The sequence below is a fragment of the Brachyistius frenatus genome, unplaced genomic scaffold (genome assembly GCF_029030835.1).
Source record: "Brachyistius frenatus isolate BFR_SWC_R1_liver_20210118 unplaced genomic scaffold, ASM2903083v1 Contig_12, whole genome shotgun sequence".
In the NCBI taxonomy this organism is placed as follows: Eukaryota; Metazoa; Chordata; class Actinopteri; family Embiotocidae; genus Brachyistius; species Brachyistius frenatus.
Genome location: NW_027210611.1, coordinates 980,976 through 993,804, shown reverse-complemented (window position 1 = coordinate 993,804; position 12,829 = coordinate 980,976). Strand labels below are relative to the sequence as shown.

At 41.8% G+C, this 12,829-nt stretch overlaps 1 protein-coding gene across 1 annotated transcript in view; it reads left to right on the top strand.

The window, feature by feature from the left end:
* Nucleotides 1–11,158, top strand: part of cdh2 (cadherin 2, type 1, N-cadherin (neuronal)) — a 62,492-nt gene extending 51,334 nt beyond the window's left edge. The window contains exons 13-16 of the mRNA XM_069692045.1: nucleotides 789–1,022; nucleotides 1,294–1,433; nucleotides 6,555–6,719; nucleotides 9,395–11,158. Coding sequence (XP_069548146.1) covers nucleotides 789–1,022; nucleotides 1,294–1,433; nucleotides 6,555–6,719; nucleotides 9,395–9,601 — 746 coding nt within the window. The 3' untranslated portion in view covers nucleotides 9,602–11,158. The remainder of the gene's footprint in view (nucleotides 1–788; nucleotides 1,023–1,293; nucleotides 1,434–6,554; nucleotides 6,720–9,394) is intronic.
* The last annotated feature ends 1,671 nt before the right edge of the window (nucleotides 11,159–12,829 follow it).

Below are 12,829 nucleotides of genomic sequence, written 5' to 3'. Positions count from 1 at the left end.
TTAATAACTCCAGTTAGATTAATATTTTTTTTCCATTCATCCTGTATCAATACCCTAGACTAATGAAGTAAAACTAATCTTCATTTTGCTGTTGCAAAGGTAACATGTCAGAGACGTTTGTGTTTGTTTCTAAAGCGAAAGAAGAGAGGACGAATAATAACTGCCATTTTATGATCAACTTGAAAACTGTAAAATGTAAAACAATGTGTGCAACATTCAGCAGTTTGTTGTTTGGTAATTAAAGTTGAAGATCTGTGCTCCTTCTGAGCAACACTGAGGAAAATGGCAGAGCAGCGAATATAAAAATATATTAACCTCACCGAACAGCCTTAAATTGTTTATGCTAATTTCAAACAAAAACATGAGTGGAAGAAGTCATTTGTTGTGCGTTTGCTATTAGATAGTGTGACTCTAAATGCGGTGAATATGTCTTAATAGGATAATGGCATTTGGATTATCGCAGCTGGGAATTTAGCCTAAGCAGCATTATCAAAAGGTATTCAGTAGATTTATAAGCTCCAAATCTAAATCCTGACCATGTTTTGGATTAGATATGCTGATGCAACTCCCAGGTAGGAATTGATGCTGCATATTTGTAGTAATAGGAGTAATCATGCTGCGAACACAGTCTATACAAACGACTGTTCAGAGTTTAGATTTAATCCCCTCTGAAAGATTTGTCTCCTAAAGAGACATAAACAGTTACTTCATCTCTCTGCTACACATGTATTTCCTCCTCTGAGAAGGAGCCATCACAAATCACTCACTCACTCTTTCTCTCCTCTCAGGTGACTACGCTCAGGTGAGTCTGAAGATTGGCTTCCTTGAAAGCGGTATTTATGAGATCCCCATCTTAATCACGGACTCGGGCAACCTGCCCATGTCCAACGCCTCCTACCTGCGGATTAAAGTGTGCCAGTGCGACATCCATGGGGACTGCACCGACCAGCAGCACATCATGGCCGCCGGTCTGGGCACAGGCGCCATCATATCCATCCTCCTGTGCATCATCATCCTCCTCAGTGAGTGTCTCAGTGCCTCTCTCAAACAGCGCATCACCCGAATGCACACAGGGATTACAAAGAGAGCTAAACATGATCCGAGATATCACTAGATTACTGTAGGATTACCAAAAAGATAGGCTTGATCAGGCCCACATCCAAGCTCTAAAACCTCGGATCCGATTACATCTGACTGAAAATATGCATGTTATTATTATATTTTTTTTGTAATATGAGATCTCTCTCTCTTTCTCTCTCTGTCTGTCTGTCTGTCTGTCTGTCTGTCTATTAGTTCTCGTGCTGATGTTTGTGGTGTGGATGAAGCGCCGTGATAAAGAGCGTCAGGCCAAGCAGCTCCTTATCGATCCCGAGGATGATGTGAGAGACAACATTCTCAAGTATGATGAGGAAGGTGGAGGAGAGGAGGATCAGGTAAGAATCATGTGGTGAACAAATGACTTAACAATTCTGGTGCTATGTTAAAGACCTACTCCGATGAAACTGACTTTGTTAACGTGTTTTTTTTTAATACGCTACAACCCATATCATGAGCAAAAAAAAGCAGTCGTGACTCAGCATTTCTGGGGACCATATCCATATTTTTTTTTTTTAAATCCACTTGTGCTGAATGAAGGCGAAGGTGTAGAGTTATATCTCAACTATTTAAAGGCACGAGGGGATTTTTTTTTTTTTTTCCTGGAAACAACTTTTAAATATGTAGTTTTGATGAACAGGGATGAGGTTTTCAGGGTTTAATTAATCCCAAGAGAGGAACTTAAAAAGCCCTGAAAACCTACTTTCTACATCACATTTTATTATAAGTGATAGTGTCCTACATTCGCACATTTTTTTTGCCAAAGAAAAACCGAAAGATTCCCGTTTGTACGACTGTCTGAGCTCTCATCATTGGTTTGATGTTAAACTTTTGTGCACCAGTCAGAATGAGTTATGGAGGTGATAAAACCTACACAGTTCCTGTGTGTGTGTGTGTGTGTGTGTGTGTGTGTTAAATTACTAATAACTGAATAATAAATATATTTTAGGTATTGAATTTAATGTCTACATTATTTAGAGATATTTAGATCAGTAGAAAATAATTCAGATTTGAAAAAGTTTTTTTTTTTGTGCATTTTACCTGCATAGTTCAGTAGAAAGTGATATGACATCTCACCAGCACTGACAGTAACTGTAGTTACAACATATTTCTGATCTTTATAACCCTAAATAGCTTTACTTCTCGTAACAACTTGTGATATCAGCTCCAACACATTATCAGGGCAACATTTGTATCAGCTGGCGAGCTGAAATGTGTCGATAACAGAATATCATATTATCAGAGTTGTAAATTTTTTTTTTTTTTCTTATTGCTTGATAAGATTGTTCCTGGTTAAAATCAAGTTGTTGTTTTTTGTCTCTCTACTATATATTGTTTAAATAAGTTATTTGTAAGGTAACATTTTTGTATTTCTTGATCTTTGGTTGTTTATGTAGAGAAATCTTGGTGTCTAGTATAGAAAAATGCGAAAGGAAGCCGAGCCATACACATCATAAAGCTGTACAGTGCCTTTGAGAGGGTGACAGAAGGCGAGTGTGTGGTCTTTGTTGGGAAAGAATATTCAGGTCACATCTATGCAGCATGGAAGCTGTCTCTGTATAGCTGAAGCAGCATAAGGACAAAGAGGACCACCTAGATTCTTTGTGCAAGCATACATAAACTTACAATGCTTCTCTCTAGCACTAGTCGTGCTCATTACGCTGCTACAAGATACACCTCTCAGTTAGTCACTATGAGGGGTAAGAAGGTTTTCATTGTAAATTGTAAATAGTACTTTTCTCCTAGAAGGGAGCCGGGAATCGAAAGCTGGAATCAATAAGGCAAACACATTTTGATCCAATGGTTTCTGGAAATATTGGAAAAGTTTCTTCAACTGGAACTACTCCTCGCTTCGCAACCCAAACACACCCAAACACCCCCCCCCACACACACACACACACACAACACAGCGCCAAAGGCATCAATAAAGGCACATTTCTGTATCCTCCTGCACTGATCAGGCACACATACACAAATTCAATTGTCCTAATAACCCCTTGTTAGCAGAACGGAATCATTTCATTAAAAAAAGGCAGTAATATACCAAATGGGCTCTTTTCTTGCCACTGGCTGAAGTGCTTCGGTGGTTTAGGTATAGTAGAAATGTGCGGGAGACCCCGGTCTGACCCAACGCAGTGCCAAATTAGCCTCGGAGACTTGTAATTGCTGAGCTGATGTCATTTAGAAACAGACATCTGCTGTGGGGCAATAATGAAGCCCTGTCTAAGGTAACAATATGACTGGAAAGCCATTACGCATCTGCCAGCGATTAGGCAGGAGGGAGTGCACCCACTTGTGCATTCACATCCACAGTTTCACATGGAGAATGCACAAACTTGTGGACCAGAACCGGTTGAAAAAAGGAAACTGTTGCATATATAATGCACCTCAAAGGCAAACGAGCGGGTACGGCAATTTGTTGGAGGGAAAACAAGCTTCCATTTTGAGTGGCGCAGAGAAGGGCATGGCGCCAGGAGAAAATGGTCTTGTCTGTGGAATCGGCAGAGTCTGTGTTGGGTAAAAAAAAAAATTTGACCTGACTATCCCGGCGATGTGGTCTTTATAATGCCCACCTCTGTTCTCCCTATCTCCCGCTGGGGAGGAAATTGAAGTGTCAGACCATTGGGTGCTCTCACAGTATATGATTTTAGCTGCTGCTGCCATTGCCCTGGTTTGTATTGGTTTGTGAAGCACTCATTTCATCAAAGGCAGACAGCTGATCAGGCCGCGCTCCCCGGACATGGAAAATATAATGCAAAAATAAAAAAAAACAAATAGAGAAGCCGGTGTGCACAGGTGAAGTCATCTGCTTCTTCCAATGACCTCAGAATAATTTGATTTAACCTTCAACAGTGTGGCTTTGGAGGCACACTTTGAAAACGGTTTTGATTTGTTTTTCGATCCCATGTAGGAAGCGAAACAAAATGAATCCGACCTGTTTATGCAGATACGATAACTGCTGCATGTTTTTGTCGCCGCAGATAAAAAGAAGTTCATCACGTCTCTGAAATCTTTTCAAGGATCATTTCAATTTATGACAACATGGGGCTTGCTTTTATACTTTTCACCTTTATTTGAATTATTTTAACATTGTACAAAGGGAAGTAATTACTAATGCTTCATTTACATTTGTTGGAATTAGGACTGGGCGATATGGACAAAATCAGAAATCAAAATATTTTCGACCAAACATCTCAATATTGCAACAATATTACAGTGAAGCCTATTTGTTTTACGCAAAATATTCACATAAGTGACAAGGTTTTAAAGTGGATAAATAATAGAACGCTCTGCTAAGTTCAGAAAATTACATAAATTTACTGACATCCAGCATTTAAAATCAAGAAAAGACAACACTTATGCCATGTCAAAATATGACCATATCCCAAATGTAAGATGATATCTACTCTCATATCATAATACAGCTATAATATATATATATTGCACCGCCCTCGCTTTAAATAATAGCCTAGTTTGTAAAATATGGGAAATACTTTATGCTTATTCGTCTTCCCCAAAGCTAAATCTTTACGGTGGATATGAAATTTAACAACTAGAAAAAGGGAGAAATAGCTAGTCTTGTGTAATTTAAAAGTAAAAACATGTGGCCACCAGCAGCTCTGTTTCCAGTCTTTGTGCTAAGATAACCAGCTGCAGGCTCAAGCCTTTAGTTGCTTGGACAGACATGAGAATAGTATCAATCTGCACATCTAACTCTCTGCTAGAAAGCAACTAAGCATATTTCCCCAATAATGTTCAACTTTTTCTTGAAGGCATAATTTAAACAGGCCAGCACTTCGGTCAGATGATCTAAAACACTTTTAACAGATGGGATAGTGGAAAGCGAAAACATCAGAAATGTGATGCTCACAACTACGCTGTGAACGTTGGTCCAAACTAAACCAGAAACTGACCGTCTTCCAAATATGTCTGACTACCCTGAGGTTTGCTGTAAAAGCTGATTAGTTGCCTGTGTTTAGTGTCAGTAATGTCTTTCCCCACATCTCTGGACGTGAACTGCTGTCTCCGATGTTGTTATTACCCACACAAGTGATGACCACACTTATTCAAATAGATTTGAATGATGATCGTCTCAGCTTCACATTGTATTTAAGGGGATGGTTTGGACTTGCTGTTCTCCATTATTCGGGTCCTTTTTTAAAATCGCTCGGCTATGTCTCACAACAGATAAAGTGTATAAGGCTTAGCAATGTTCAGTCTCCCGTGTTTGAATGTGGGTCATGAGTGCCGGGGGCAGCCATTTCACCAGGCCAGTGTACGTGTGAGGAGTCAATTCCCTGAAGGGGGCTGGTATGTCATTAGACCTTCCTGCTTAGTTCAGCCATTATATGGCTCTGCTGCAATCCCTGTCACCAACTCCTGACCCCTCTGGTGAGCGACCTCAGACAAGGTGGAAATGGGAATCAGACTGAAATGGACCAAAAATGATGGGGAGGCTGTTATTGCACAACGTGTGGTGACCATTATTCCTCTCCAGCTGGCTGCAGGGCTTTTGTTACACCCCATGAAATCATATGAATAATCAATATATTTGTTTAAGATTGCAGATTATACCTATTTGCATGGAGATGAGCACGTTTTTTTGTTGTGTTTGTATAGCTGGGTTGTTTGTGCATCATCTCAAAGTTTATATGTATTCTCATGGTTATTTTTACATCGGAGTGTTTCACAGCTTTTTTTTTTTTTTTTTTTTTTTTTTCAGGGAGTGTCTGTGTATGTAGGTACATGTGCAACTGAGCAAAGACAATTTTGAAGGGGGATATTAGAGATGGATGGATTACCGAAAATCTCTTAAAGAGGGACAATCCATCATGCACGCTTATTAGGCACACACTGATTCTCAAATGGCATTTTCTCTATCATATCTGCTGTCATCCTGATACCATCCAGTCATTCAGCTCAGCTTGCTCAGCTCTTCACCGCAGCCTCTTTTCCCTCTCCTTAACTCCTTTTCTCTCTTCACTCTTTCTCCGCCTCCTTCCCTGCCCATGACTTTGCACAAACTGCGAGCCATTCAGGTTGCCTTGGTAATGTTAATAGGATTAGCAATGGCTTATGCATATCCACCATTCCGTGTCTGGGCATTGATTAGAGCAAAACAGTCGCCTGCACATCCTTCCTGCAGCACACGGCGCAACTACAAACACTCTGCAGCGTATGATGTGGTCCTCAGCTCGGACCCCCTCAGTGCTGCCTCTTTTTATGTGTCAAATTGTCCCTGGGCTTGTGCTTCACAGACAAGATGATTAAAGTTCCCCTCGTGTTCCCCTCAACTCTCCTCGCTTGCATTCTAACTTTAAAATCTCCCACTCCACTCAGCTGAACTTCTTCCTCCTCTTCACTGCGCAGGAAGTGTTTACCTATTTGAATAATCACACTCGGTTTGGGGTCTTGTCACGCTGCTCGGCTAAGTCCCATCTGTCTACGTCTTCCCCCAGGATTATGACCTGAGTCAGCTCCAGCAGCCGGACACGATAGAGCCTGATGCCATCAAGCCGGTGGGGATCCGTCGTCTAGACGAGAGACCCCTCCACCCCGAGCCGCAGTACCCCATGAGGTCAGCAGCACCTCACCCTGGAGACATCGGAGACTTCATCAATGAGGTAAAAACACCAGCCAGCAACAGTTATTGAAATCCAACATGGTTTTGATTCATAGTGAAATAAAATCCAGGGAAAAGGGGGGGAAATGAAAGGATCAGTGCTGTCGCAAAGCTGTTGAATGATTTTCTTCCAATAATAATCCTGTATCTAAATAAACAATTTGGCTCCTCATATGACTGAGAATCCCGCTCCGTCTTGTAGTGGGAGAGAGATACTTTCAACTGAAACCATTGTTATTAGAATTGTTTTTGTCTTTTCCCAGCAGAAAGTATAAACTTTTCTCATTTCAAACGTATCCGCTCAGACATGTCTAAAACCCAAAAAGTACATGATGCTAACTTGCTTGGATATAATTGTTTTTTTTCTCCTCACTTTCCGCCAAAGTAGAGTTATAGATGTGTCAGCATAGAAATAGAAGATGAGAGAAGCAATGCATTGGCTTTCTATGGGAGTGCACTGTTCAGAGTGCCCTCGTTTGCCTGAGGCCATCATTGACTCCAGCATGAAGGGAGAATGTAAAATGAAAAGAGCAGTCATATATTTTTCACAAGCTCCAACAGACAAGAGTTTCACAGCATTACAAATGGAGTTCTCTCCTGGTTTTTGGATGGCGCCCATGTTTTTAGATTAGAACTTGCTCTTTCAGCCGTGCACCCCGAACATCCATCCCTCAGATCCCTTCACCGCGGCACCACTCATTTTCTCTGTCTCCGCGAGTCACGAACACACCTAATACATGTCGTAACGGAGGGAAATTTCACGTTTGCCAGCCGCACAATAAAGTACAGCTTGACAATGCGCGACGTCTCTCGTCGGACTTTTTTTTTTTTGCATGTTATTTTAAAATGCTCACAAGGCTTTTGAGACGTTTCTGAGCGTCCTGACCCAGAAAACGCTTGCTGCAACCAGGCAACATTGATCTGTTTTTAGTCCCAAATTTGACTGCTGCTAAAGCTCAGTCATGGTAGACTCTAACCTCACTGATAGGGCTCGCTGCCAGAGGAGCGGGGAGACAGAGGGGAGGGGGGGGCATGTCTGATCTCCATCCTGAGTTGTGCACATGCCCCCGGGAGCTTGCGGCTCCTAATTAAATTAGAGGGGCAAAAAAAAAAAATTAAGGCGTAGGTTTAGCGTGAGGATTTTAACCTTGCAGTCAGACAAACAAAGGTCTATTAGTCAACTCCTGGTCTGTGCTCACAAGAAGGGGGCACCGTTAAATACATTAGCACCAACCTGACACGACCTCCCGCGGTTCACAGGTGGACACGGTGACGTGACGGCATTCATTGTTTTGCATTGTGCCTCGTTTCAGCCCCGGTGAGGTTGAATAGAGAGACTGTTACACATCTCTTTGTTATCTGGGGGACAGAGAGACTCCAAAAAAAAGTGAGAAGGGTTCACAGTTTCCCGAAGAGTCCTGATTGTCTCCAGCTCGGTCGTAATGAAACTACGAGGCCGCTCCTGTGATTGAATAACTTTATGAAGCTGCCACTGGGGTTTTGGCTGTAAATGGAGGGGGCTATAACCAGCAGAGCGATTATGGTTGTAATTGTAGTGAATGATCCATCTGTCATATTTCCCACAAAATTATCAGCACCACAGCCCTGAGCAAATACTTAACGAAAGCTAACAAGTGGAAAATAATCGCTAAGTGCCCAGGCACTTTAATTCAATCCATCGTTTTATTTAAGAGCATTTCAGCGCCATAATGGCGGCATAGAGGAACCTATAAATCTTTGACAAGTTCCCAATGAGCTGAGGTCTCGTTCTCTCTGTGTTGTGTTGCTCCACTTCTTTTAATTCATTTATTATTTGTTGGGTGTCCTCAGTTGTGGTGATAAGAGGGAGAAACCAGGCCTGGATCCAAAGTGGTTCATGGCCAAAGCACATCTCAACTCCTAGATTAGCAATCCATCAAGTCTCCCGAGTCCCGTTAGGGAATGAGGCTGGAAATCAAGAACAATCCATAAGGGCCTCTCATGACGCTATGAGGATTTCTGGGAATGTCAAGCACAATCTTCAAAATAGAACCGCCCCCACCAGCACCGCCAGCCTCCAGATAGCACGTAGAGATGCGCATGCGTGGCAAACACACACATATGCTCTCATCTCTGCTTCAGTTCAGCTCAGTGCTTCTTTCTACAATTTAGGCAGGAGTCAGAAAAATATGAAATATTAAAAGTATTAAGATCTAGATGATAGATGAATTAACTATCAGTGCCCGAGTCGTACTGCCTGTGCGGGGGTGGGGTGGGGTGGGAGGAGGAGGGGGAGGCTTGCACAGGGGTGGGAGGGGGAACGTGGGGGGTGGGGGGTGGGAGGGGGAAGGGGAGATGATTTCAGTCATCTGAGGCTGCTGGTCATGCTCAATCTTGGCTTTTGATCAAGCAGCGGATAAGCCAACATTCCAGAAAACAGCAGGAGAGTCTCAACTGAAACCCAGAGGAAACTCACTGGAACATAGGAACCTGATCAATGTGAACAAGAACCTGATTTCCTGAACAAGAGGAGGCAGAACCTCTGACTGGCTTCAGGATAGATTAGCCTGTTTGTGTGAAGCAGTGGATGGGAGGGCGCTGCGCCTGTGTGGCTCAGTCTTTGTTGCAGACAGTGTCGGTGCCCAGACGTGGTTTAATCTCCTCATCTAACCATAAATTGTATTTCCTCCTGCACAGGGACTGAAGGCAGCAGACAACGACCCCACTGCTCCTCCCTACGACTCCCTGCTAGTGTTCGACTACGAGGGCAGCGGCTCCACAGCCGGCTCCCTAAGCTCCCTCAACTCCTCTAGCAGCGGGGGCGACCAGGACTACGATTACCTCAACGACTGGGGCCCTCGCTTTAGAAAACTGGCGGACATGTACGGTGGGAGTGACGACTAGGACACACAGCCACACCTCGGAAGGATAAAAAAAAATAAAAAATAACAAAAAAAAATAATGAAGAAAAGGAAAGATTTCCTGTTGATGGACACGGACAGCTTCTGATATTCCCTGAGAGAGTGATAGAACTGTGACAGAAAAGAAACAAAAAAATTTACAAATAAATAAACATTGATTCCGACTTTTTTTCAAAAACAAACCAACCTAGGCTTATTGTTGTAGTCTACGCATACATATGCTTGTTGAAAGCTTAGGCATAGGCTGTGGTCCAGTTGTGGAGGATGTGGGAGGGAACACTGGTGGACTGTCACCACTCAGATTGTTGGTATTGAATGCGCTCAGTTACACTTGAATTTCACAGTACAGAAGCACTGGGATATAATGTGCCTTTTTGTACATTTTTTTGGATCTAAATGATTAGTTTTATGTTCAAGGCTTTAATGGTACTGACTTTTGGAGTGATTTCAGACAAGGTATGTTACACTCTGGTATGCTTCTACATGCTTTTTTCCCCCCCCCTTTGGTTACACAATGCTCCTGTTTGTTGAAGATTTATTTAAATAAACCACAAAGATGAAGAAATGAAGGATCATCTGTTAGCTTGGATGGAGAGAAAAACAATTAAGAGCAGCACTGTACAGTACGCTAGACTTCTAGACTTTCTCACTAAAAACATTTAAAATTATGCAGCTGGTTGCAAATAAAGGGAGTTATGATTCATACTTTTGTAGCAGATTTTTTTTCTTTTGCATTTTATTTTTTTTGAAGTGATGTAGTATTTTACAAAAACTACAAAAAAAAAATGTTTTGGTCTAATCTATGTACACTTCATTTGCCTTAGTCATCAATCTGATATATTCAAGTTTTACTTCACTGTAAAAAGATGTGTGTACATAATGTGTTTTTTTTCTTTATCTTTTTCTTTTGATGTAGTATATGAAGAAGTGCAAAAAGTTCCAAACTTGTAAATGTATAATTTGGACTACAAATTCCAGTTTTTTGCATGTTTTTATCTTTTCATGACAACAAAAATGGAAAAAAAAAATGTTGTTTCCCAAATTTATTTACAAAGTGAAAAAAAAAAATAAAAAAAAAATCTGGGTGACATTAAATGTGTAGAAGTTAAGAGAGTTTTTTGTATAAAACATGAAAAAAAAAAAAACCCACGTTGATAAAAATTGAAAAGTAGTGATCATGTCAGCACAACTGTTGAATTTGTACCAAAAAGGGGTGAGGTGGGAGGGGTGGGGGTGACACGCTAGGCACTAATTACTGAATCAGCTTTAAGACTGGAAAAGGTTTAGGACTTAAGCCTTGTGGATAACCATGTGTACTGGAACACAAATTATACTTCTCTGACCCCAACCATCCAAATAAAATGCTAATTTTGGAGCTAAAAACTGCCTCTTTATTTATTTGTTGTTTCTCAGCATCGTTGTAGAGGCTTAATTAGATTGTGAATTGTGTAATCTATCTCAAAGGACGGTAGCTTTAAACCCAAAATATCTCGTTGTGTCATATTTTGCCAGAAGAGAGAATAAATCAGTTATACCCTTATTTATTTGTTGTTTGCACACACTGTAAAAACAAAATCCAGACACTTAAAGGCCTACGCAAGTCAATAGATAATGTGTGGCTGGGAGGCAGTGAACTAAACAATAAGCTCATTCTGTAACACTGTTTCCTGAAGACAAGTCAAGGTTAAAAGCCCAATCCATCCAGCACCTGTGCGCTAGAAGGGATTTGTACCGTTGAGGACTGCAGGTCAGATTGGACGTGACCTCAAAACGAAGAACGCCTCCAAATACTGCCTCTGGGGATTCGTGCATGTAGTATCTGGTCTCCCGGGACATTTGCAAGGGTGAAAAATACAATGATCTGTGTGTGTGTGTGTGTGTGTGTGTGTACACACCGTACTGTATGTGGAGGTGGTTACGATCATCTCGGCCGTCACGTGGACGGTGTCTTTGGTTGAGGAAAGTCACGGCGCATCAGCCGTTAAGCCTTCACCTGCCTTTCGTCTTCCCCTCTCGCCTCGATTACGTTGGGATTTGTAATTCACAGAGCCGCCCTTTGCCAAGTCGAACAGACGCGCACGCGGCTTATTAATTCTACCAAATTAGACGGGAGCAAGTTTGGGTTCGTAGTCTTCACACAATACACAGTGAATCTCTATTAGAGAGCAACCAGTGAACCGTACGTGCCTTTTGTTTTCCAGCTGGTGTAATCACTGGAGCTGGTCTGTGTTAATCAGTTCCACATCCTGTACCTCCAAAGAACACTGGTGTTTCATACATGCCACGAGCATGAACCAAAGGAAGTATTCATATGCAGACTTGTTTTCACATGACCTTAATTGTCTGATGCGTATCACTTATCTCAGAGTATGCGTAGCTGCGCTCTCCCTTCACTAGAAGCAGCACCAAATTTGACGGCGCCCAGTCGAAAGAAATGTTCAACAACAAACTGTCTGACCTTGAGGTGTTGTTTCAACGGCAACTGAATCAGATTTGCTCAGCCAAATCACTTCCTTTGACTTTGAGGTTTTCAAACCAGACAGCTGGTTTTAATGCGTTTCCTTTTGTTTCTGCTTCCCTGACAGAAGGGCTACACCACTTAAACCTTTGGCTAACTACTTTCTTTGCTTTGATCTCGAGCAGCCACAGATGTGGGTAGTGACTCAACATCTTAGAAGCGCTTCGTCAAATCCTTTTTATGGCTCAGATGTGCCCAAACTGTGCATCCAAGCACTTTCACAAGATTGTTCACCATTAAAAGAATAGTTTGACAATGTTTGAAAACATGCTCATTTGTTATCTGGGCCAGATTTAGATGAGAGGATTGAAAAAGTGTAAAACATTGGACCTTTAAAAGGTCCTATTTAAGTGTTAGTGTCTTTGGACAGAGCCAGACTAGCTGTTAACCCCATTTCCAGTCTTCATGCTAAAATAACCTAAACTAAACTAATCCACTTCTGGCTGTACGCCTATATTTAAAGGACACCAGAAAGCAAAAAAAAAAAAAAAAAAAAAAAGCACCTTTCCCACGATGTCAAACACTTCTTATAAATTGCATCACAATGCCGCGCTGTACAGTCTTAACGCCGCCTCCTCGCGAGCTTTAAGTCCTCTCCCACCCTGCCGCACTGTCATCTTGATGTTCAGATTGCTCCAACGGGTTCATATCCACCAAGCACTCAAGTCCTATTTCATTTTTTAACCCTCAGCA